The sequence below is a fragment of the Podarcis erhardii genome (assembly GCF_964252035.2).
Source record: "Podarcis erhardii genome assembly, chromosome: 1".
Lineage (NCBI taxonomy): Eukaryota > Metazoa > Chordata > Lepidosauria > Squamata > Lacertidae > Podarcis > Podarcis erhardii.
The window spans coordinates 59,298,868-59,325,358 of record NC_138497.1 but is presented as its reverse complement, the minus strand read 5'-3'; the positions used below and the strand labels follow the sequence as shown (position 1 = coordinate 59,325,358).

The window sequence follows — 26,491 nt, the reverse complement described above, 5'->3', positions numbered from 1 at the left end:
AAATAATGGATTGATTGATTGATTGATTGATTGATTGATTGATTGTTTGGTCCTCAGGTATATCAAATTCATCAACCTCATGGCCTATTGAAAAAAATCAATTCCGTAATTCAAAAAATAACAGAACCCATCCAACCTAAAGTGGCAGAACACAAACATCAGACAGTGAAACGCCTCTCCTACCCCTTCTCTAGGGAGAAACAACACTTGTAAGTCAAAGTTCGTCATCTTTAATGTCATTTTCAGCAAACTCGGCCTCTGGGAATACAACTTGAAGATAAATCATGAGAATATTAATAGAAATACGTCGGCCAGTGTTTAGATGCAACTAGCACTAAGATGATCATTTTTTCCAAATAAACAAGATCTCTTACGACTCGAAGAAGAGCCTTGTCTTAGTCAGCTTCCCTAAGAAAGTCTTAAACAAAGAAACATTTGTGCCTCTTTGAAATTAGCAACATCCATAAAGAAACACAGCTCATATAGCTATAATTGTTCTCATCCGAAAGCTAAAAACAATTGGGTTATGCCACTTGCATGCCAAAGCGGCCCAAACAATAGAGTGGCCATCCTGTGTTTCAGTCTTCATGTTTGCCAGGAGCAAAGTATAATCAAGGGGAGAAAAAACAACCAGTTTGTTAAATGCTCAGTGTTTGCCCGAAGCAGGCATGAGAGGGAATGCATAGGGGCGGTAATTCAGCTAACAAGTCCTGTCAGTGCAAGGATTTCTGTTTGCACAACGGGACTCCGACTCCTCACATACCTTGCACTCCCCTGCCAAATCTGTTGGGGAACCCCAGAACAGATTTAGAATATGCAAGAGACAGAAAAGGGTCTCTCGTATCCTTTAAGGTTCCCCATTGGTACCACCCACTGTGGCAAATAAAACAGCAAACTTCAGTGACTTGGGCTAATCAGCACACTCCAGGGCTAAAAATCAGCTTTCAATGTGATCAAAACTTTAAAAAACTATCATGTACTGTCCGCAGATGAAGGGCTTCTTTGGTTGCCAGTGGTAATGCAGTGAACCAAGAAGTAATGCTTAGGAATCCTAACTGTATGACCGAAGCTGCAGATGACCAGCTTTCCAAGTTGTTGAGTGGTGGTTGACATAGTTCTTTCCCCCTGCAACTATCACATGCTAAGTCACTGTATGGATTTGCTCCAAATGTAGATTAAGCAGGAGATAAGAGAGAAGCTTTTGCTGTCTTAGGGACCCCATCCTCATAGCTGGGAAACTGTAAAAGTACAGTGGTACCTTTGGTTACCAACTTAATTCGTTCCGGAGGTCCATTCTTAAGCTGAAACCGTTCTTATCCTGAGGCGTGCTTTCGCTAGTGGGGTCTCCCACTGCGTGCACGCCTCTGGCACTTGATTTCCGTTTGCATTCTGGGGCAAAGTTCGCAACCAGGAGCAGCTACTTCTGGGGTAGCGGAGTTCGTAACCCAAAGCGTTCGTAACCCAAAGTGTTCATAACCAGAAGTATCACTGTATAAGAAATGTGTGTCCTTGGGATCTCAGTGTGACAATTAGTGCAGATTTTAGCTATCATTATAGGATAGATAGGGATTCTCCACAGAGTAACGAATGTGTCTTTTGTTTTGTAGAGACACACTTGTACTGTACCCATTGTGTGCTTACTGCACCATTTATTTTGTGTGAAGGGGGAGGGGAGAAAGAGATTTGCAGATCGAAGTATATGAAATCAACAGACAGCTACTTTAATATTGCAAGAGCAGCAAGAGGTGCCACACATTGTCTAGGAAACAGAGTTTATTATTCTCCCCATCAGAGTGCACATTCAGTTTGGCTACAGAATATTTGGGGGCTTCTAAGATTTCTAGAGAGGAATGGCTGCTGTCTAAAGATCTGGAACTAGAAGCAAAAAAGCAATGCATAGGAGATATTTATTACAGGTATTCCAACACATTTAAGATGCTACTGGTCCTTTTTCAGGGAAATCCAGAGAAATAGTCAACGTTAAGATGTGCCATCTCTTCTTTTGATATAACCCTTTGAAAGACACACAAAGCCAGAAAATAAAGTTGACTTGTTTGAAATCCATATTATACATTTAATCACTCCCCCCCCCTTTTCAATGTTTTGACAGATTTGACCTCTCTGACAGAGATTCCTTTTTTGACAGCAAGACCAGAAGTACCATTGTAAGTATTACAATATAATACTTATGTTATAATACTTACATTATAAAAAATATTGTATTCCCAGTTTACAAACCAACCCTAACTATGTCTACTTAGAAAAAAGTCCAATATGGCTTGAATTCAATAGAGCTTCCTCCCAGTTAATTTCTTATTTATTTATTTATTTTATTTAATTTATTTAACAAAAATTATATGCTACTTGATTGTAAGTAAGTCTGTAAGCAGTTTATAAAATGCAAAATCAAAATCCTTCTTAAAAACAGATATTTAAAAACATTCAAATGCTAATAAAGATGTACAGTAACTTAAAACAGTGCTTTCTTTTTTTGCTTGCTAGTGGAGCTCACTTCCCCTATCACATGAGTCATCTCCATGTCACAGAAATATCAGTGGCAGTGTTGTATGAATCTCAAGCCAGGTCATCCTGAATTGAATTCCTGTCCTCTGTATAGAATTACTATGAAATATAGGAACAGAAAGTAATGACAAGAAGTGCTCCTAAAACATTTCATAAATGCCCCCCCCTTACACACACACACACAATGTAACATAGAATACCTGTGAGCTGGCTCTTGGGCATATTCACAACAAAGAGATTCCCCACCACAAACACATGTTCCAGAGTGGCCCCAGACAACAGCTCTCTTTTTGAATTTGAAATCAGAAAAATTCAGTGAACACTGGACAACCATGTGAACCACTGATCCATTAAAATAGGAAGAAATCACCCATACCCAGGCCTAGTTATGCACTGCTGACAAATAAGGGCTGAGGATGAGTAGAACCAAGCCTTTCTTTCCAGAATGTGTTTACTCTCATCAAGTGGAAAGACAACCATAGAAAGAATCTGTGGGAAAGAGATAACATTTTCTGTGCTTCCTTTTGCATTTATCAATAAACAATACATAACTGTAATTGAAGCGTATAATTTTTTATGCGCTTATGTAAAGACATTCTCTTCAGCAGGGGACAGCAACTGTCCAGCCCTTCCCCTTTTTAGTCACTTGTTTTCCTTCTTCCCTAAAGTTGTCATCCAGCATTCATTTCTAAGCTCTCTTATAATATTAACTAAATAGGTCAATATTTAGTCACTCCCATCCCTAGCACTGCGTGACAGACAGTTCAGAAACATTTCATTTAGTTTTCTCATTTAAAAGTCTTTCTTCTCAGCTCCTCATCTGACAACTGAGGGGAACATTTTCTTACCTCCCAGGACTTCATGATTTTGCAGTGGTGACGGGTGACATTCCATAGCAAACTTAAACATGGAAGAAGGGTCCTTTGTTGTCTTCCCCATTTCTCAGAAACAAGAGAATGCTCCAATTTCCAGCTGCTCTTGCCTACTCTTGAGTGGACTATTAGCATAGTTAAGAAGCTCTATGAGAGAGGAATAACTGTTCAGTGATTTATTTATTTTTAAAAACCCTGCTGGTTTAAAGTCATGAGGAACACATGTTGGCTCCACAAATCAAGGAAGCTGGAAGCTAAGGCTGATGCCTTAACAGACATGACCCATGATCAGCAATGATGTGCAAAGGATTTGGAGGTGCTCGTGATCAGGAGAAAAGCTTTCATTCTTTGCTATGTTAAGATTTCCACCAGCAGGCATGTTGCAAGGCATTTAGAATTGCGTTAGAATCTGAGGTTCTTGATGGAGATAAAACATGCAGAATCAAGAGTATATGAGACATCTTTGTTGGTCCCCATCACTGCATCCTCCCCATCTGAATTTGTGTCATGCCCATGGGAGTTTCACGTTTCCAAATGTGGCCATGTTATATTAGAATAGACATTGCACATAGCATCTGCAATATGGTTCCCTCCACAGTCATTATATTCCTGGCCAAAAAAATTAACTTCAAAAATTGATCTATGCACGCATCACCTTATTGTACCAGAAGTTGTCATAGACTTGAATGAAATAAGAAAACGGCTGCTCAGAAGTTCACCAAACCATTGAAGGATCACATGCCCCATCAAGCCTGAGTAAAATGCATCAGCCACTTTAGGAAAACTGAAAAGAAATACGTTTTGAAATTGGAGTAAAAAATATCAATGTACTGATTTTCAGCACCTTTAAACTTGCTGTTGCTGTGGATCAGCTTGATCATGTGCACCAGGTTTTCTGTTATTAGCTCAGTAAGTGTCATTTTTATAAACAGTAGAATTTATAATGGTGGGACTTTTTTTTTTTGTAAACTCAAGAGGCACTCCCATGCCCTTTAATGAGTCACTAATGAATGGCATCCAGTTTGTGGTTGGTCCTCTTGTCTTGTCAGATGTTATGGGATGAAAGGGTCTGTACAAAGGCTTTTTAAATACTTCCTCTGTGGAGTCCTTCCATCTCCCTCCTTTCCTTAATCAGTCCTCAATAATCCAACACTCTCATATTATCCTGCTCATAACATCAACATTTTTCATATGCTGATGTCAGCTTTCACTTCCTGGGGCTCCTTCAGTAATCCAGTACTGGTCCTTTTCTCCCATATAGAGTTACCTAGCCTTTCTCACGCTGCCTTCTTTCCTTTCTGTTATTTGCAAAGAGAAAAGTAAACTGTTAACAACGTTTATCTATTGCCACTTTAACTGGGAACGTAGGTAATGTATGCTACTCTTACTCAGACTAAAACTATTGCAATTAATGACCCTTAATCAATAGGTTCCATTAATCTCCATGGGTCTACTCTGTGTAGGACTAGACTTAGATACAAGCCATTAGCCCTAATTTTGTTTTAAATAACTGAACAGAAGTCGCTAATATGTGGAGCATCTTTTAAGAACAATCCTCTGGTGAGATGCTTATCAGAATTCATTAATTCTATATAATGTAAAACTATTTCTTTCTAGATTTTCCACCTTGCAAATATTGTATTTTGAGGGACAGCATACAACTCCCTTTAAAATTTAAGGCTTAAATTAACGAGCAAATGAATGCAGAAACTACTTAAGAAAAAAAGTCTCTTGATTTTATACCAAGCTTCAAATAAATATAAAAGACAAGATATGTACCGGTATATACCTTACAATCAACACCATAACTCGCAAAATTCACTTACTGCTGTTTTCTCTATATCTGTATTTTAAAATGTTAACATTTATAAAATATAAATAACCCTTTTTTAGTTTTCTTTTAAAAAACTCTTTTAAGTATCAGTTCTGCCAAAAATACTATCCTTTGTGGTTTTCTTTTTCTTTTCTTTTCTTTTTCTTTTTTCTTTTTTTGCAAAGGAAGAATAGTTAGTAAGTATAGTTCTTTATTGTTTGTTTCCATGGCGTGATAATCCAGCTGCAATCCACTAATTATATGACTTCTATTTTTGACACACAAAAATCTATCTAAAATGCAAACTTGGCCACAATGCTAAAACGGTACGTGTTTAAACAAAACAGTGCTTAGCAAAACAGAAAGAATGACTTCAGCATAATTCCAAATGTATACCTAGACTTGAAGGTAAGTACACCACTTTGGGGCTCATTAGAGTGGGAAAAGAGCCTATTGTTTTGGAATGTTTTAATTGGCTTGAACCTGCACCTTGGAAGTCAAGGAACCACAAACATGGATGAATCATCCAACTCAATTGGGCAGATGGCAGTTACAAGCAAACCGTTGTTGTTGCTGTTGTTGTTGTTGTTGTTGTTCAGGAAACTCCTGAATAATAGGAGTAATATGATAGAAATAATACAATATATGTATGGTAACTATCTGGCATACATGGCACTGGCTATAGTTTATAGGGTGGTGACCCAGAAGTGGACATTTGCAGTGATTTTTAACTCATGGAGCAGAATGTACTCATATGGGAAGGTATGGTTATCAACCTTAGGGCGGGGGAGAGCAACCGAAGAGTCAGTAATGGCATTCAAAGCAAGAGACATGGAGAGGTATTCACCTACCATGCCCCATTAGAGCAAGGATCTCTGCTTGCATAGCAAGACTTCCCTCCCTCCCTCTCCTCTACTCCTACCCCTGCTTGCATCCTGCACCTTCAGCAAATTTGGGAGATCCCCTAGAAAAGATTTGGGGCACCCAGCAGGGAAAGGAGAAGGAATGCTCACCTTATCACTACATTGAATTCTACCCATACTGTACAAAGCTACTAATTCCTGTGTGCTGAAATAATTGCAAATTCTTAATATTCGATGATGGTGCTCAAGAACTTAAACGTGCCAGTGCTTAAATTTGATCTGTATGCAATCAAAATCTTACTGCTAATTTCCCAAAGGCTACAAGTGACCTGGTGTTTATAAAACCATTTTTTCCCCTTGTAGGTTTATGAAATATTGAAAAGAACTACATGCACCAAAGCCAAATATAGCATGGGTAAGAAAGTTTATTTAGCTTGCAGATCAGCATATTTTCCAGATTCCAGAATATTTGAAATTTACGTGTGAAGAGTTTGCAAGTTTTTTTATTCTCTTGTCTAATATAGTTCATGTAACCGAGAGTGATTTGTGTGAGATTTTAACTTGCAGAGATTATGAACTGCTTAAACTGATTTTGTGGAGAGAGACTCAGCTGATATACTTATACATACCAGTATATGATTAACCAATATATTGCATACACTCACATTGTTTATGCATCTCTCTGTTTTTAGGCCATCAACCTTTGATGGATACATGCCATATTTCCCATGCTCTTTGGATATAATTCTGCCAGGTCTCAAAACAAGACATGTGCAGTACAGTCCTATGCATGTTTACTTGGAAGTAAGTCCTACTGTGTTTAATATGACTTACTCCCTAGTAAGTGTGTTTAGGCTTTTAATCTTTGTGTGCATCTCTCACTGTGCTACTCTAATCAAAGCTAACCTTTGAAATTTATTGTAATTTCTATTCTGGCAAGCCATTCACCCACAGGGTGTTGAAAACAAGTATGGGAAACCGGATTACTGCCATGCATGTGCAAATATTGGCACAAAGACTGATTAAACAACTTTCGAATAATGGAAGGCTAAGCTTTGATTATTTATCAATCCCTGGCTTAAACTGGGCCATTTGATCAACATTTCCCATAGCACTCTTATACACTTCTTTATTTGTTTGTTAAGTATTTCATTTATTTTATAAAATAATTTATGCCCTGCTTTTTTTGCTTTTAAAAGCCCTATCAAGGCAACTTACAAAGTACAAATCAAATCAGAATGCAAGTTGAGTGGCTTCTGCTGTGCCTTTAAGACACTGTAATGTGGGGGTTTTTTTATGGAGGTTCTTCCTTCACTGGTATGTTATTGAGAAACTTGTTGGAGGAAATACCTTACAGCCTGTATTGGAATATACAGACATATGCCTGAGTCTTGGCACTGTGTTAGAGGAAACTGTAGAGTTTGGTGCATTGGTGGCATGCTTTATACAACAACAGTAATCAACCTGGTTGATTTTGTAACCAACCAGGAATATTCATGGAATCAACCCTTGCTTAAAAGCTTGTGTGTTGTTTTAAGAAAGGAAGTGTGATTTTTTTCTTTCAGGAGAAATCAGGTTTTAAGAAATCATTTCCTTTACCTGTGTCTGATCATAGCATTTACAAATCAATTTGCCATTGTGGTCACAAAGTGACCTAACAATCATGACTACATTAACAGAGAAAGTGGTCTGATAAATTATATATTCCTTCCATCAGAAGTGGGGGTGGGGGTGGGGGTGGGGAACACCAGTGTGCACAGCTTGATTAAAAAATAATGGTTGGGCACTTTCTTCAAATGATGTAAAGTGATGTAATGCCGTCTGGGACTGCATTTTATATAATCCTAACAGTATATCAAAGTGTGAAGTTGGTTAGAATCAAGAGCCAATCTGAAATGAATTTCCAAGATGTCACTAACTCCAAAATCTGACAAGACACTTCCACATTTCTCAGTTTTCAGGTGACTGACACCCAGAGCACTTTTCAGCAGATTTCATCCTCGGAACCTTCATTCCAGTTGGAAACATAAGAGCTCCCCAATGAGGAAAGGCCCTAGCCTAATAGTAGAACATCAGCTTTGCATGCAGAAGATTCAATGTTGAGTCCCTGACATCTCCATTTAGGGCTGCGAGAGAATCTTGGAGAGCCACTGCCAGGCAGCATAGACAGTGGTAGATGTAGCTGACCAGTGGTCTGATTCAGTATAAGGCAGCTTCCTATATGATCCTCATTTGAATGGATTGACTAACAGCATCAGTGTAGGGTGGGGGCTTGTCAAACCAGGAAAAATCACTTAAATGAAGTGATTTCTTGTGGGGTTCCAGCAATAGATTTTCCACTCTAATAAAACTAGCCTAAGTCTGCCACTTGAGTAGGTCATCCATTGACATTTTGTCAAATCTTTTGTCAAGGTGTGGGCTTGTTGTTCCCAACCCTTTAATGCTTAACAGAAACACTTACTGATTTGTTTCCTGTGGGCGCTGGGGGGGCAGGGAGCCATTGTGCAAATAATTAATGATGCTAGACAAATGAGCAGTGTTGGCATTTTCTTTCTTCTTCAGAGCATGATCGAAGCTTCTGATGAACTGGGAGCTTTTAGTAACAACTGCACAGATGGTCTTTGGCATTTAATAGACTCAGCCCTTCATTTGCCATCTACAGCCATAAACATAACAATGAGCCAGCAGTGCTTAGGCAATAAAACTTGATTATAATTTTTCTTATGGTCAGGCATTCACCTACACCTTCACTCTTTTAAATACTCTAAACAAACAATAGCAAAAGACTTGCTTAGCCAAAGAAATTAACTTCCATTGCGGTTTCACTGCTTCATGTGTATGTGTATGTTACTCTTTGTACAACAAATACAACAAATTCACCCTCAAGTGAATTCCATGCTTTAGTCTTTGAAGTAAATTGGTTCAGGGTATCCCAGGTTCCATGTTATTGAGCATGAATGCTCTAAATAGTTTGCAGAAGGTTTAAGTAGCAATGCAGAATTGGATGAAATGTTTGTTGCAAGAGGCAACAAATAACTTTTGTAGACTGTGGCATTAGTATTTCTTCTTGTTGTAAAGTATCCTATCAGTGAAATAACTCTGAGAGTAAAAAATGGACTTAATGAACCTAGGGGTGCGAAACTGAAAATATTACCCCTCACAGAATACATCACACTGTATGTTTTCATATTCCTGTCCAATGCCTTGTTATCATGTCAATATCCACACTGCTGTTTTCATATTGCTTTTTAATATTGGTTTTGCTGACTAGATCCAAGCCATTGTAGATAGGGTATCAGAATCAGCATGCATGTTTTCTGAGGTAACATGACCCTTTCAAAGTCTGTCAGGTATCCCATATTTGGAAGCAGCTATATTAATGCCAGCAGCTGTAATGAAAAACACATCCAGCAATCAAATACTGCAGTCTCCAAGAGTCTGTAAGTAAGCAGTTGCTGGAATTCTGTGGCAAGCTAAAATTTCTAGGCGCATTCTTCACCCATTGCAAAATCCCAGCTATACTTACAGGAGCGCCTGATATATACTCTCTTATTCAATTTCAAATTTTAAAGATGATTCCCCTGAAGAAATAATATACATCCCTCTGAGTCCCCATCGCACAAACATTGTAACTGCTCAATCATACAACTAATAGACAAATGTGTAAACAGGGCAAGGAGAGGGAAGAAAGAAGGAAACTACCCTTTTAAATAAAAGACGAAAATGTGGTAAATATGGTAAGTATAATACCAAGGTCTTTCCAAAGGCTTTCCAAACAGCTTCTCTAATCAAGCTTAAATCTGATTTTTAAAACTCTTTTCTGTGGATGTGTATGTAAGAGAGTGGGAGGGATGGCTATTATTGACACCCCTGGTGGTCAGTCCCAGCTGAACTCTCCTCTTTCTGATAACCTCGCCTTTTGCTACTTCCAAACCTATGGGCTTGCTTTTCAAATCCAACTTGAAGCTTCAGGTTGTGTAATTTATTGCAATGACTAAACTCTTGACTCCGCAGCGTATGACTTCCTCTGATTCTCCACGGCTTTCCGTTTCTTAAAACAAATCATGTTTAATAATCTATACATTCAAAAAGCTGTGAAGGCAAATTAATGGGTGCAGATTCATTCTCTAACAAAATTGCTGATGTTCTGAGAGAGAAATCTCCAGAACTGAAAAGTGGGTTTATGTGAGGGAATTCAGACTTGGAAGCATAAATAGATATCCTCTGTTGTTTTTCCAGGGATCACCAGTCTGCTTGCCAATGGCGTTTACAGTGCTGCATATCCTTTGCATGATGTAAGTGGTCTTGGAATATATTTTATGTTTCTAGAAGCTGATACCAAGAATCTTTAACATGTTAGGTATGAATGACACTATCCTAAACATCTTCAGCCTTTCATGAGTCCAGCATCCTACCGCTCTGCTTGCATATTACATTTTAGCAATTTCTTCAGGCCAACTTTTTACGGGTGTTGTAACACAAATAATAACTTTCTTTAGCTGTATATGAATCAGAGCCGTAAAAATGACTCAGCAAATGACCTGCTCAGCAAATAACCATGCTTTTGACCTTCTTCTGCCAAGGACACTGGGATTGCTGATACATATTTATATCCGTGGCACCATGTAGCTGGTTTCCTGATCTAAATCTCCTTGACATACTCCTAATAAATGCAACACATGCTCTCAATGGGCAGTTTCTGTTGTAAAGGTGGATTGCTTATATATGACTTGAAACACAGGCTACATATTAAATCATATTTACATGCATCCAGGAGTGGCCACCCTGTTGCTGCATCGTTATCAACTATCTAAAGGCTGCAGATTGTATACTCATATTTCACAATATAATTAATTACTTTGGGTGCTTGAAGATGATGATGGTACTAATAACAATAATAACTACAACCTGTGTTTATTATGTGTGAATGTGATGTGTTTACCCAGCAATACGTTTAAACAGTTTAAATATTAACACTAAAGTCGAATTAATACATTCCCAAAGAAGACTGAGACCTGCTTCTCAGTGACCCTGGGGCTGTACCTGGACCCCTACTTTAGGTTGTCCAGCTTTATATTAAAAATGAATGCATTTCAAAGCATTGGGTATAAATATTTTTTATTATTAATGTGGAAATATGCCTCTGGTCCTATTCTTTCATTCCTTTCTGCACTTAAAAAAGAATCACCTTATATTGCTACTGCCCCCCTTTTCCTGTACCAGTTCACCTTGTGACTACTGTTTCGTGGCTTTTTCAAACCAAGCCAGAGAAACCTGTAGCAGCTTAGACACTCTGTGGAGTTACTGTAGGAGGAGGTCTCATAAGCAGCAGCTTGCTTTCATGCATGTGTCAACTGACAATGTAGACACTTGTGTCTACAGAAACTAAGGTGGTGATCTCCAGCACCTGTCATTAGGTGACTTTAAAAGATGAAGGAATGAAATGCTCTTAAAAGGGTGCATTCTTTAGTCGTCTTGTTCTTGTGAATCACTTCCAGCATGCAGTGGGAAAACTCAGGCTCAAACAACAGACATTCCTGGATAGGGATAACCTAACCACGGTCGCTCAGGCATTGGTAATCTCAAGACAGGATAATTGCAGTGCTCTCTATGTGGGGCTGCCCTTCGGTCTGGTCTAGAAATTTCAGCCAATGCAGAATGCTGCTGCTACACTGGTAATGGGAACAGACTACTGCCAACACATGACACTGCTGCACTAGCCTCCTGTCTGCCACTGGGCCAGGTTAAGAGGCTCTGGTACTAGAGTGCAAATCCTTGAATACCTTAAGGACCACTTTGCCCTGAGCACCCCAGATCCATCACTGAGGTCATGGTGGGCGTACTATTAGTGGTTCCCTGTGGGCTAGAAGCCAACAAGGGAACATGCCTTCAGTGTTGTGGGTTCAGTTCTATGAAATCCCCTCCCACAAGAAGTCAGATAGGCACCATCCCTCTTTAGTTTAGTTGCCTGGTCAATATTGTGTTCTTTCAGGAGCCCTTTGCACCTGAATGCTTCTCAGATGTTTTACTTCTTTTTTCCCTTCTTTTTTGAGTTTCTCAATTTTAGAGGTTTTAAATTTTGGAGATTTGATTCATGTTTTTAATTGTGCATGTTTTTATTGTAGTAAGCCGCTTTGAGACCTACATGGTGAAAAGTGGGATATACTTTTTAAAATAGATGAATAAATATGTTATTCCCCCTAGAGCAGCTGCCCAGTCTGCAAAGGGAGGGCCTTAGCCCTTGCCAACCTGGTGTCCTCTAGATGTTTTGAACAGCTCCCTTTTTGCTGAAAAAAATGGATGACATGAGATTAGCAAAGGCTTGCCTAGGACATGATTTGCTAATTCGGAAGTCGTGTCTTTCTCTGACATAATTACTGGTCTTGCATGTATACAAGAAAAAAAGAACACATGTCATTTTTGATTTGTTGCATAATATCTATTTTCTTTTCTTTTAAAAAAAGGGGGATTATGAAGGTGAACACGTTGAGCACAATGACAGAAAAGTAAGTTGGTACTTGAGGACTCACCTCTCAGAGTGTCAGCTTTATGGGTCACCTCTTGAAGTATGGATCATATGGATACATGTCAAGTTTCGGGCCCAGCCAACCCACCTAACTGATTGCTTGGTTAGGGTAGCAAATGAGAGAGAACAGTATTGTGGAAGCATATTCCAGAATCGCAGAGTCAGGGTGGGAATGTTGCAGCAGCAGGGACATTGTGGCAGATGGTTTCTGTGTGTGAGAGAGACACCACAGCCTTTTCTAAGCAGACTGTTAGAGCTGCAATTTTTGTGCAGATTTTATTGCAAGCAAGTCTCGTTAAAATTATTTCGCAATAAGTCTTCATAGAACAAGGATGTTAACAGCCTTTCAAATGTAAAGAGAAATGAGTGAGATATCAGAATAAATATCCTTAGGATATCAGGCTGAAAACAAGGTTCTTAGTTCCCATGAAACTCTGATTCTGAGACAGATTCCATTGCTGACCTGTTCCCCATTCCTGAGTAATCTTTTTGTTGGTGTTGGTTGTTTCACGTTCCACCAATTGTAACTTTCAATAACCTTAGCAAGTACATGTGTCTAATAATACCAGACATTATATGTTATTCAGTATTTGAGTGGCATGTGCTACCTTGAGTAATGTAATGAAAAAACATAGTTGTACTAGATTGCTAACAATCTATTTTAAAAGTGTGGTCTTTTGCTATTCAGGCATTGAACATGATGATACTCAAAGGGTTGGGGTGAGAACAAATGACAAAATCTTACTCCATCTAATGTTGCAAAATCGCTTGAGCAAGCCCTGCCAATTGTCCCAAATGTCATAGGAAATGTTACCCCTTTAAGGGCACATGCCGTATAATTTTCCAGTTGCAGTTGTAGGGTGGTTCTTGCTAATTTCAGAATTCCATTTATGTAGGGGACATTTTCACAAAATAAGCAATTTCTCATTGCTAACTGCTGTGTTATTCATCTGAAAGCTAAATATAACTGAACTGCTGCTCCTTCAGACAGAGGAAGGTATTGTTGTGATTCCTCTGTTCCATTGACACTTTCTCTTCCCTGCATAAATAGCAGAGGGATTCTCATGAAGGAGATGCTATTATCTGAGCACGCCAGTTGTCACTTTGTGCTATCTGGACATTCAGTCAGAGAGAAGAATGTACTACCTGGCCAAGGATTTGATGCATGCCTCTTCCCAATGCCATCTTCACTTCTTTTTCCGGTAGGGCTTAGGCCTGCATCCTCTGGCCTATTTTCAGTGCCTGGGCTCATTGCCGACACATGAAACAAAACAGCAGCAAAGAGAGTTTCTTTTAGAATACACAGAGTGAACTATCCTTACCACTGAAGGTAGCTTCACATGCTCAATTTTATCCTCAGGTGTAGGTTACCTGTGTGCCAGGTGTAGGTTACCTGTGTGTTTCCTGCTTGGCAGGGGGTTGGACTCGATGGCCCTTGTGGTCTCTTCCAACTCTATGATTCTATGATTCTATGAAATATTCACACTTCTGGTTAAATGTCAAGGGCACACATGTACAAAAATGTAGAATCTGTGCCTTTAAAATATTAAGAAACAGATGATCACCATATTCTCTCAAGTATTTAAAAGAGAAACATGCCAAATTTAACAGGCACATACCCTTCCTGCTTTAATGGCACTGGCCTTTCTGTGGATTGATGCTGTTGCTTTAGGCAGCTGATTCTGGGTACCCTGAAAGGACACCACATTTTTAGCTGTTTAATTAACCATTGTTGTATTTTTGCTGCCAAGCTTGTGTTGTCTTTGGTTTAATGTTATGTGTGAATGCAGCCAAAGAGGCTTGCCACGCAGCTGTTTAAGAGCACATAACATGAGAGGAATATGGTAGTGCCTTCCAAACAGCATGAGTGAACATGCAAAGCATTTTAGGAATCAAAACTTTGGCTAAATTTGGGTTATGGTTTATTTTTTAAAAGAATGCTGATGGATGAGCAGCGATTTACATAACTGAGCTTCAGATTAGATCATTCCGCTCAGAGGAAATCTCAGTCTTGCGAAGATCCCTGGTATCTTTGTTATTACTTGGCTCCAGTAAGGGTTCAAAGCCTCTTTTAAGCTGAAGGCCAGAACATACTGGCCTCCCCCAGTAATTGAAGAGCATCTCAAAAGGTGGAAAATGTTGGCTTCCCAACATTTTTAATCCATTTTGTGATTCCATAATAAATAATTGAGAGTTTAATTAGATGTAGCGTCAAGCGCTAGACACATTTGCATCGGTTTATTAACGCTCTTTGCTGTTGTCGGCCCTTATGAGATTTTGCACATACCCCACAGTGGTGTAAATCTAGACGAACTCTGTGACCTTAAATATCCGTGTTGGTATTCACCCTCGGTGCACTTTGATTTAAGAACAGAGATTAAAATGTACTGTTGCTCCACGTTGTAAAAGGTATAGTCAGGAAGTTGCTCTGATGTGTCCAAGTCAGCATTGCTACTTCCAATAAGCCTGCATAAGGTTTCCTATACCAAATGCAACTCCTTTATCTGCCACCCAGCAATTGGGAAGAAAAGCAGTGCTCCGCTAAGTGTCCGCTTGCATAGACAGATGTGGTGGAACATCTCTTCCATTTGGGCCATTTTCCCACACTACTGAGCAAGGAGGCCTCATGGCCTCCTCATTCAGCTGCAATTTTTCACTCTGCAGATTGCAATATAAAACCTTCAATTATGAACTATGAATCAAGTGGTCAGTCCAAAAGTCCTAAATGAAAAAAGTGTTACAAACACACAAAAGTAACTGAAACACTTTCCTTGACATTTGGAGAATTTGGTTATTTCAGAAGTTTAATTTAAGAACTGAGATTAACTGCATGCCAAGCATAACAAATTCATGATGGTTCTCTGATTTTCATAAATGCTGCAGTGGCGAGATCTCCAGAGTCTCACCTCTCCCGCAACATGATAGGGTTGTGTTTGCACATTCTACTGTCATAGCTTTGGCCCAACTGACCTCCAGACTTATCTATCCCTGTGTCCTGAGGAGCTTGGATGTACATTCAGGGAGGTAGTGTTTGGTAGTGAAATGCATACCTCTGTGGAATATTAAAACTCACTGGCTGTAATCCAACAAACTTGCACAAATCAAAATCAATAGCCATCATTTAAAGGGGTGTTGAACAAAATTGAGGGTGGGGCAGAATTGCAGCAATCAACAATAACGCACCAAGCACAAATATTGTTATTTTTCTCCCTGTCATTACACAGTGACAAGAATAATCAATCTTTTAAAAAAAGAAAGAAAGAAAGAAAGAAAGAAAGAAAGAAAGAAAGAAAGAAAGAAAATGGCCAGCTCAGTTTTCTCTAATTTTATGGGTTTATACTAATAGTGGTCTTTATTTGATTTGGCTAACATCGTGGTAAAAAAAAGAAGGAAAGAATAATAAAGAAAGATCATTTTGTCCTACTCTTAGGTTCAGTGTGCATCTTTCATATAGTGCCTAATATTAGTTCAGAGACTATAAGCCAGGTTCTTTCGTCTTAACCCACACTAATAACTCAAAGAACAAACATCCTCCAGATCTATTAAGAACCTTTCTAGTATGTGCATTGCTACAAATCATACATCAAGGCCGCTCTTGCCTCCTGCCCTCCGCCCCCCAGCACCTTTATATCTGTCTGTTAGTTCTCTTGTAGATTAATACAAGAAGCTGTCAGTGAGCCAAACCATCAAACTCATGTTCAATACTTAATGCAAATTATATGTATTGGTGGATTAAAGAATATAAACCCACAAGATGGTGACACCAGAGGACAATGTGAACTCTGTAGTGGAAGCAAGGAAGGAACTGCTTGCTTGCAGTTTTAGTTTTAGTTTTAGTTTTAAATTTAAATTTCTTTTACAGCTCCTGTGTGAGGAATGGGCAAGTTATGGAGTCTTTTATAAGTACCAACCAATTGACCTAGTGAGGTAAGGAGAATGTGGTCCTTCATTAAACCTAAAATATTGCCTTGCCCCTTTCCTCCAAATGTTTGTTTACAGCTTGAGGCTCAAGAGAAAAGTCAAACTGCCCAGGTCATATGTTCATCCTCTCTCTGTATTCAGTTTGACAACCAAGAGTGGTTCTAAATGCAGGTGGCACTGTGGTCTAAACCACTGAGCTTCTTGGGCGTGCCAATTTGAAGGTTGGTGGTTCAAATCCCCATGACGGAGTAAGCTCCTGTTGCTCTGTCCCAGCTCCTGCCAACCTCCCAGTTCGAAAGCACACCTGTGCAAGTAGGTGTCGCTGCGGTGGGAAGGTAAATGGCGTTTCCATGCACTCTGTTTTCTGTCACTGTGTTCCATTGAGCCAGAAGCGGTTTACTCATGCTGGCCACATGACCCGGAAGGCTGTCTGTGGACAAACACTGGCTCCCTCAGCCTGAAAGCGAGATGAGCACCGCAACCCCATAGTCACCTTTGACTGGACTTAACCATCCAGGGGTCCTTTACCTTTTTACCTGGAGATGCCTGGGACTGAAGTTTCTGCATGCAATAATGTTCTCTATTACTGTACTGTGATCCTTCCACAAACTTAAGATCATGCTTATTTTGTTTTAATTCAATTTATAGCCTACCTTTTCTCCAGGAACATGCATGGTTATTCCCCCCCACTCAGATTTTATCCTCACAACAACTCTGTGGCATAGATTAGACCAAGAGATAGAGACTGGTCCATAGTTACCCAGTGAGCGTCATAATTGTGTGGGGATTTGAACTCTGGCCCTCCAGGTCCAAATCCAACAATCAAACCACTACACCATGCTGTGTCCAACAATAGGAGTGGAGAAAATGGGATCATGGCTGGGGAGGAGTGGCCTAAACTTCCACAGATTGATGCCAAACTGATACTCCCCCCCCTTCCCACATTCCTAGTATTTCATTTTATTTTTTTAAAAATGACAAAACTGCTAATCACATTTTTAACATAATGTATAGCAAGGCCCCAAAGGTAACAAGGCAGGTAGCAGGTACTATTTTGCAACTCCACCCTTTTCAGCAATTCCCAGGGAGATGCAGCTTGGGAAAAACCTGAATGCTCTGCTACCACCACCAAATTCTAGTGACACCACCTTACTACAAAAGGCTGAATGGAACAGTATCCATTAGCAATATACTTGGACTTAATGAAAGCTTCACTGGAAAGAATCAGCAAGGGAATATATTTTTCTCTCTAACCTCCTACTTCATTTTTTTTTCAGCTTTTGGCCAGACACTTCAATATATTGTGCAGCTCCATTTATCACATTCATCTGCACAAAATAAAGGAAGACTTTGTTAAATTAAGACTCTACACTTAGAATCTGGGTTTCATTTATTGCTTTTGGAACAGGAGAGTCTGTGCACTAAAAGGAAAGCTCATTTCAGACATGTGTGAGGGAAGGAAATTGAAGGCTATTGTTTCTACTTAATGGCAAACCACAGTTTGCTATGGTGTCTGGATGTTGCAAACTATGCTTTACTTAAAGCAGGCATGGCCAAACTTGGCCCTCCAGATGTTTTGGGACTACAATTCCCATCATCGCTGACTACTGGTCCTGTTAGCTAGGGATGATGGGAGTTGTAGTCCCAAAACATCTGGAGGGCCAAGTTTGGCCATGCCTGGCTTAAAGGAAACGGTGTACTGTGGTTTGCCACTAAGTGGAAGCTGAGCCTACCAATCCCCTTGCCTTGCACTTGGGGCAGGGAGGAAAGAAGACATGCCTTATTGTCCTCATAACAATAAACCATGGTTTATCATTGTGTCTGAACTGAGCCAGTGTGAGGAGATCCTCGCCAAGCCTATGGTGACCAAGATAGCTATAGAAACAGATCAGCAAAGCTGCCTGATAAGCAGGAATGGATGACTTACTTGGTGCCTCCAGTCCTGGATCTGTTCCAAGCAGCATGCAGACAAGAATCCTCCAAGGGGAAATGCGTTCCAACTAATCAACAGGGCTTATTTTCTCCTTCAAAGTCAACCCTGCTGTGTGATTCATAAGCTTAAGCATGGTACAATTTAAGAAACAGTAAACATTGCACAATGTTTCCCCTTCAATGTATTTCAGAAAGTACTTTGGTGAAAAGATTGGACTGTATTTTGCCTGGCTTGGCGTTTATACACAAATGCTTATTCCAGCTTCCATTGTGGGGATTATCGTGTTCCTGTATGGCTGTGCAACAGTGGACGAGAACATACCAAGGTAACATACACATTTGTGGGTTTCCATCTTCCACGTGTTCAAAACGTCCTCATTTCCTCTTATGACACAGGCCATGTCCAGTCTGCTCAGTCATGCTCAGGCATGAAATAAGTTTATCATCTGATTACAGTGGTGCCTCGCAAGATGAAAAGAATCCGTTCCGCGAGTCTCTTCGTCTAGCGGTTTTTTCGTCTTGCGAGGCATTCGTCTTGCGGGGCACCACTGTACAGCTGTATGAACTGTGCAGGTATATTAACTTCTCGCACATAGCTAACACTGCTGAACTCAAGATAAATGTATAAATAACATTATATGAAAGTATAAGTGTTAGCTTATTTCATGCCTGTTGATGAGTCTTGTACATATAAAGGGCAAGAACTGCCCCAAATCCAGAGATGCTTATATACAAAAAACTATTGAGTGCTAATAGGTACTCAGCTTCCATGCACAGAAACTGCTTGACCATTTCATAGATGGGAGATGAATTAATTTTGAGTATCGAAATATCTACACCCTGCTGAAATTAGAAGCACTAGTTAGCTTATACCAAGAACAAACTTAGTTGGTCTCTAAGGCACTCCTGGACAACTTTTTTATTTTTTTTATTTAGCTTGTTATATACAGTGATATTCTCTAAGAATGAGGCTTCAATGCTCTGTACGCATTTACCTGGGAGTAAGTTCCATTGAAGTCAATGGGACTTCTGAATATACATACAGAACTGTTCTGCATGAGGTCCAAAGCTGATAAGATGGGAGTTTTACTAACTTCACTTAATGATCCATTATATGTAACTTGCTGTCATCAGTCTTGAAAGCTTGCATACTCTGACACCAACAGGTCTTATTCAGGAAAAAGATATCAGCTTACTTGCCTTATATCTCTTAAGAGTCACATTTTCTGTGGCTGCTTTTTAAAGCTTTCAGATCTTTAATTGAAAATAGATCAATATAGGGTACAGGAAATAGAAGGATGCTAATAATGTATATTAGTTAAGTGCTGCAACTTGCGACACAGTTCTAATTTATGGGAAATGTCTGTTTTTCCTCAACATTTTTGTTTCCTTGTGGTATCTGGCTGATGGAATCGCTGCAAAGATTAGACGTAAGGGGTTCAGAACTTAGTGTGGCATGTGGGAGGAAAGAGTTTCCTTAGTATAGACCAGGCATAGCCAATGTGATGCTCTCCAGATGTTATTGGCCTACAAACCCCGTCAGTAAGAATGCCCAATGGTCAGGAATAATAGGAGTTGGAGTCCAGAAACATCTGCACTGGCATCCCTGGAACTAGTCTTCTGAAATGTCATTCTCTGAAGTAATCCAGTCCAGAATTCTAAAAGGTGTCCAAGTGCATAGCAAACAAACAAATTACCAAAATACATAGTAGATCACCACTTAACCCTTTCCCCCATGACTTCTCATATTCCTTGAAGTATGAGTTTGATTCTAATGGTCATTTTTATTATTAAGCATCATAGTTCAAGAAAAATGGTTACACATTGGGAGGAGTTCTGGAGAGGCTATGAGCTTATCCATACTTGCTCTTGTCCTGCTTCTCTTCTCCAGAGAAAACTGCTCTCTAGTGCTCACTCAGAACTAACAGCAACCCAATTTTCCGTGGATTGCTGTTTGTTCTTATTTAAAGCTAAAGAGCGGGTTTTTCCTGGGAAAGGAGAAAACTGCCCAGCCCCATGCCTAGAAAATGCTGGTCAAGTTGAAAACTGCTTGGACGTATGCTAAAAAGTTGAAGGGAGTGGGTGTCAAAAAAAACTTCAACCAGCCTGGAAATGCTTTTCTCCTTCTGCAAATTGAAGAGGACTAATGGGATGGGGAATGCGTTTTGCAAAGCATTCTGTTATGTACACATGTTTAAGGGATGGCACTGAAAGCAGGTCTTCAGAGAGCTGTGCTGCAAATTAAGCTCTGAGTCCATGTATACTTCGTACATTTGTACATAGTGAGGGTTCCTCTGAAGTCTGTTTCCAGAGAAGGCTCACCCTTGCCCTGTCTTCCTCACTCCTATAGAAATGCCTGCCTAAACAAGTTCTTTGTGCCATGAAGGTACCAGGAGATAGGAGTCAACCTGGGGCAAATTCCATTGAAATGCCTAAACTGCCTTGACTTGTTTACTTGCTATAATTCCTAGACGGAGGGAAATTTAGTGATAGGCAATGGTCTGGTACAGAAATAATTTATGGAACATGTACGTAAATGGAATGAGAACAGGTTACAGAGCTGGTGTTTCCTCCCTAGCCGCAATGTGAATTTCTTCCTTCCATCTTATGGCTTTCTATCTGCATTGTGCTAGCCAAAGTTAACATTAACCTCAATTATCTTTAACTGGTGTCCGGAGACCATATTCATACCCTGCTTTCAAGCTCTGGTTAAAAGCAAACGCTGGCCAGTATTAACCAGGGTTAATGTCAGTGCAGCAGAAGTTAATGCTGAAAAGGGAAGGAAAAGGAGAATACAGGGGGCGGAGGAAAGGTTGAGGGAGAGCACAATTCTGTGGCCTGTCCCAGTTTCCTTAACTGTTGCTACATGTTAGATTATATTGGCCACTTTACATTGACACTGGGCCAGTATAGCTCAGTAACTACAACAACACTAGTTGCGTCTCAGGAGAATGGAGTAGAATGTCTTAGGGCACTGGTGTTCTGCAGGCTCCTAGGTGTCCGGGAAAGACATTTCATGCCCTAAGCATACAATATTGTACCAGCACAAAAATACTTAGACCAGTATGACATCACAAAATGCAGCAATAGCAGAGCCACACCAGCATAATAGACAAACATTTAAGGGCAGAGTCTCTATAAAGGAATCAGTGCTATTTCCCTTCTTCCTTTTTTGGTACTGTAACTTCATGCAGCTAATACTGTCATATAGGCTGCATATACACTATATATTTAAAGTGTACAAAGCTATAGCTCCCAGAACTCTTAGCAAACTTCAGTTCTCAGGATTTGGGGTGCATGTTTTCAATGTATGGTGTATAAACAGCCATAGGTAAGTCTGAAATGAGGAGGTGGATTCATGAAAAGAGCTTTTGGCAGGTCAGTCAGGTGAATATACAATCTGTATAAATTACAGATTGGGACCAGGGGAGAAGCAGGACAAGAAAACACCAAGTTTGAAGAATGGTTTGTATTTACCTGACATGCACTGTTTGTTTTCCCTCAGCATGGAGATGTGTGACCAGAGGAACAATATTACTATGTGTCCCTTATGCGATAGAACCTGTAGCTATTGGAAGCTGAGCTCCGCTTGTGCCACATCTCGGGCAAGCCATCTCTTTGACAACCCAGCAACTGTCTTCTTCTCAGTCTTCATGGCTCTGTGGGGTAAGAATGTCTGCACGACTTTGGTTGGCCCGGGCATTGGCTGCGGTTTTTAATCTGCTTACTTGTGGAAGGAAACAAGCAGGAGGATAAATCAGTGTTTATACAATTCAACAGTTAATTATCTGTAGATCCCCCCTTTTTTTCCTTCTCCCATAAAACTGCCACCCTTATATTTATGTTTTGAACTGAAGGTTAAAATAGAAAGCTGCTTGGATGAATATAAAATGAAGCATTTGTCATAAAACTGCTGCATGGCATGTATAGATAGCATTAAGGGGATTGCAGAGCATGCCAACAAAATCTATTTGCAGACTTGGCTTCCAAATTAGACCATTGGAGCAAAGATTTATTGTTGGGGGGGGCGGTTCTTATAGAAATGGCCTTTAACAAAGTACAGTTGAATAATGACCAAGCTGCTAAGTGCATTAGTGTTATCAATAGGATGCTGTTTGTACCTCTCAAGGTGTCCTTTTATTTTTGAGGGGCATCCCACTTTTGCAAAGAGCCTTCCATGATCCAGGTATTGAGATGCTGTAGCAATTGAAAGTTATGCACCAAGCGGATTGTGTAAAATGGCAAAAAACAACAACCCTGAGATCTAGCTATTAAAATTCAAAAAGAGTAAGGATTTGCCTTCATAGCATGACATGATCCTGAATGTGCAATGGGGGATCTTGCACATGCATTCTCACGAATGTTTGCACATAATGAAATCTATTACACCTATTCCAAATTGGAGGTGGTGTTGAATGCAGTCCATAAGCAAGATGCTCCCATAGAACTGTATCACCATTATTGCCTGGGTGGGTTTCAGTTGTTGCAACCTGAGTACTTAAAGACAAAGTACTTAAAGACATGTGGGCCACTAGCACTTGTTTGCATGATTCTTTTCTGTCTTGGCTGATAGTATCTAGCCATTTGGCTAATGCTGTCTCCACCCCTTCCTTGTGTGTTTTTGCCTGGCTAAATTGTATTCTTGGACGATGGCTTCTGCTTGCCTGCATGCACCATGGACAGATGTTTGTCTGAAAACCTCTGGCTTTTGTATGGCCGAAATATAGACTTGTGTACAAAAGTAAGAGTCACATCCATTGGCTGTGGTCATAACCCAGATTCCCGCCCACCCACCCCCCAGCACACACACCTGGTTAGGACCCTAGATCACCTGGTCTGGGCTGATGAGCTGTAGCTGTAGAAAAAGTGGGATGGTGGCAAGGCATGATAGTGCAACTGATTTCCACTGTTGAAAAAGGGGAGTGGATTATGGAAATGGAAACAGTGGACCGGGACGACTCAAGGAAAGCCAGTGTGGAGTCAGTAATGTAGGAATATTGAAGAACACGTATGTAGCAGCAGCAGGAGGAGCAGATGGTCCAGTAGAAATCCATTATAAATGCACGTTAAAAGTGTCAAACACTTGTTGCTGCGTACACTTGCAAGTAGGCACTTGTCTAAGATGTCTGCACCCTGTTGCCCCACTTTCAAATATTAGATATATGGAGAGTAAAGTACAGCAGCTTAGACAACAGAATTTGCAGCAATTATTCTTACCCTGCATGAAATTGTAGTATGGTGCTTGTGTTTGTTTTTAAATTAAGATAATTGCCTGCCACGTAGAAAACTTTTTCATTATTGATGACATGTATTATGCCATTTGATATGAGAAATACAGTTCAAGTTTCCATTTGCTCAGCTGTACAGGGAATCAATTTTTTTCCTATTAAAATGCATTTCAGTCAAGTTACCTCTGTGAGAGTTCAGGACCTGGCTTCTTCCACCACCACCACCACCCCTTTTGACTAAATCATCATTTTTTTTTATACTGCTAACACACACAACTGTATATTTTACTTAATAGGAGTGGGGTGGTAAGGGGTGTCTGTGTGATAATGGCAAGCTGAAATATGGACTGATGGAGTTTAGATTTAATTTTATACTGCAGTCAGCAAGAGGGAAGCCAAAAAGGAAGGAAGATGAATCTGAGCAAAACAACCTATGCCACAGAGATCGATGATTTGTTATCATGTAGAGTGGCTTGTCACATTACATGTATTGAGAAATGTGATATATAAGCCAAAGCAGAATGTCATGTCTTTAAATAGTCTTATCCCTTCATCCAGGCAATCAAATATCCATTCTCTCCCTTTCACCTTTCCCTCCCTTTCCAATACATTTGCAAGTCCCTCAGTCTAGTCTCCAGATACTCAGAATATATGATACACTGAAAACAGCACTCCTCTAATCAGAAGTGGCCATTGCCTAGTCTATTAGTCAAAACAATCCTATAGACCAGAGTGGGAAAACATTAGGGCCCCCCCCCATGTTGTTGTTGGTTTGAAATCCCATCAGCTGCAGCTGTTGAATTCAAGAAGAAACTGGGCTGAGTCTATGGTTATTAAATAAAGATTCTTATTTTAGAGTACTTTCCATGTCCACACGTGCATACAAACTGGTGTTCCACCTTCCAGAATTGTCTCTAAGCCCTGTGGTGGACTAGTCTAGGCTTAGGCCAGAGAGCATTCTGGAATCCTGGGTTGCAGGGATGATTGTAGGAACAACTCCGGTACATTTTCTGTTTTTAAAGCAGATTTTGATCTCGTGTTATGCTACTTTTCTCCACAACTGTAAGTGCTAAAAATATTTCCTGCTGTTATTTTTGTTTGTTTAGGGAAAGAAGAGACTATGCTATCAAATTTTATGTGGCTTGGCATGAATTATATGGCCAGGCATCACTTTGACCCTTCTCTCCTTCTCCTGTGACAGTGGAGAGCAGTATCTCAAAATCACATACGAAAGCTCATACCAATACAAACTTAGTTGGTCTTAGTCGGGATTTTTTTATTTATATGTTTTTTTATTTATATGTTATAGTTTTGGAGCTTCTTCATTTTGTTTTTTATTATTTTATTTTTACAGAGACGGATTGTTCAGCTTTGTGTTTAATTTTTTTGCCATTGGTTACATTGGGAAGTCTGTATGTACATACCCATACACACACTGCATTGCTAAGTTGGCTATTTCTAGCACAGGGCAGTCCAACATGTGGCCTGGGAGTAAGCAAGGCTCAGGGTTTTGGAAAGGAGACGTGAGGGGCTCTGATACGGTCCTAGAGTCCACCATTTTTCCTTCCCAAAGCCTAGTTAGCACTTTCCCAGCTTTGGGAAGGAGGTGGGTGCACTCTAGGTCCCTGCCAGAACCTTGCAAGTTGCTTAACTGGCTTTGGGAAGGCAGCATGAAGGTTGGGGGTCATCAAATTTTGGCCTTGCTCCCCCCCCCCACGTGTGCACAGCAAAGTAGCATGTGGCCCACAGGTCTCATGTCAAAGTACTGTTGCAGTCAACTTTGCGTGAAAAGTTGGACCGCCCTGCTCTTGCATAAAAGAGGACCCAAATAGTTTTCTGTGTTTTATGTCATTTTAACCATGGTGGTTCAGCTGCAAGCTAAGCATTGTAAGCTAGTGCAAAGGGAAGTCAGATTTTTAGGGAGTATATATGAATAGAATGTCAAGCTCAGTAGCTAACAGACTAAATTGCAGTTTGTAATCTAGTAATGAAAATCCTAGTCCTTGTTATTGCCCCACACTTCCTCTCTGATATTTGCTCTCTAAAGCCTTTCAAAAAATTATGTTGCTATCACTGTGACAAATGCAAGTCTTCCACGTCCACCTTGAAGAGACCAACCTCACAAGTATAAAATGGAAGGGAAACGTTTGTGTCATTTTGAGCTACTTGGTACAGGGCAAGATTTTATCTTATTTTTCAAAGGGTATGTATGTCTCTCTAGGTCTCTAGTCTAGTACTATCCATTCTGACTTGCAGCAGCTCTGCACGGTCTAAGGTGGAGGCTCCCATTTTCCCCATGAGTCTGCTTTGAGCTGAAGCTGTGCAGGGAGCATACTTGGAGACATTTTGCACTCAAGTGCGTTCTCTCCCACTGAGCTATGGTTTCAAGTGGCAGCCTGATGGTTTGTGGCTGTGCTCTGTTCTCTGAGGCCAAGGTTGCATGACATCATGACAAAAATGCATGCACAACCAGTGGTTTGGAGAGTAGGGTTTAAAAAAAATGTTTTACGGCATGGTCCACACCCAAACACAAACATCCAGCTACACATCCTGATCATCTCCTTGGACCTAGCATATCTGCATGTTAGAGAGTGATACAGTTCCTTTATGGCTTTGTAAGCTAACGCTGTAAAAGAGGGATTCCTGGTAGCAAAGGGGGGTGGGGGAGAGAAGTCTTTCATTATCCATAATTCTCACTTTATATGCATGTACCATTCAGCAAGTATACCAAGCATCTGGAGCCAAGTGAGGATTAACAATTAAGATCCACCCTCTATTGTGTGGGCAGGTAATCCCTCCCCTTACCTGGCCTG

At 40.2% G+C, this 26,491-nt stretch overlaps 1 protein-coding gene across 6 annotated transcripts in view; it reads left to right on the top strand.

Annotated features, from left to right (window-relative positions):
- Positions 1-26,491, top strand: part of ANO1 (anoctamin 1) — a 144,754-nt gene that overhangs the window by 82,518 nt on the left and 35,745 nt on the right. For 4 of the 6 annotated variants that reach the window (XM_081834481.1, XM_081834479.1, XM_081834480.1 and 1 more), the window contains exons 5-13: positions 58-209; positions 2,111-2,165; positions 6,435-6,486; positions 9,743-9,808; positions 10,311-10,366; positions 12,536-12,577; positions 16,460-16,524; positions 18,642-18,776; positions 21,956-22,116. In XM_081834481.1, the coding sequence (XP_081690607.1) occupies positions 58-209; positions 2,111-2,165; positions 6,435-6,486; positions 9,743-9,808; positions 10,311-10,366; positions 12,536-12,577; positions 16,460-16,524; positions 18,642-18,776; positions 21,956-22,116 (784 nt within the window). The remainder of the gene's footprint in view (positions 1-57; positions 210-2,110; positions 2,166-6,434; positions 6,487-9,742; positions 9,809-10,310; positions 10,367-12,535; positions 12,578-16,459; positions 16,525-18,641; positions 18,777-21,955; positions 22,117-26,491) is intronic. The other 2 variants (XM_081834482.1, XM_081834484.1) reach the window with 1 other exon arrangement.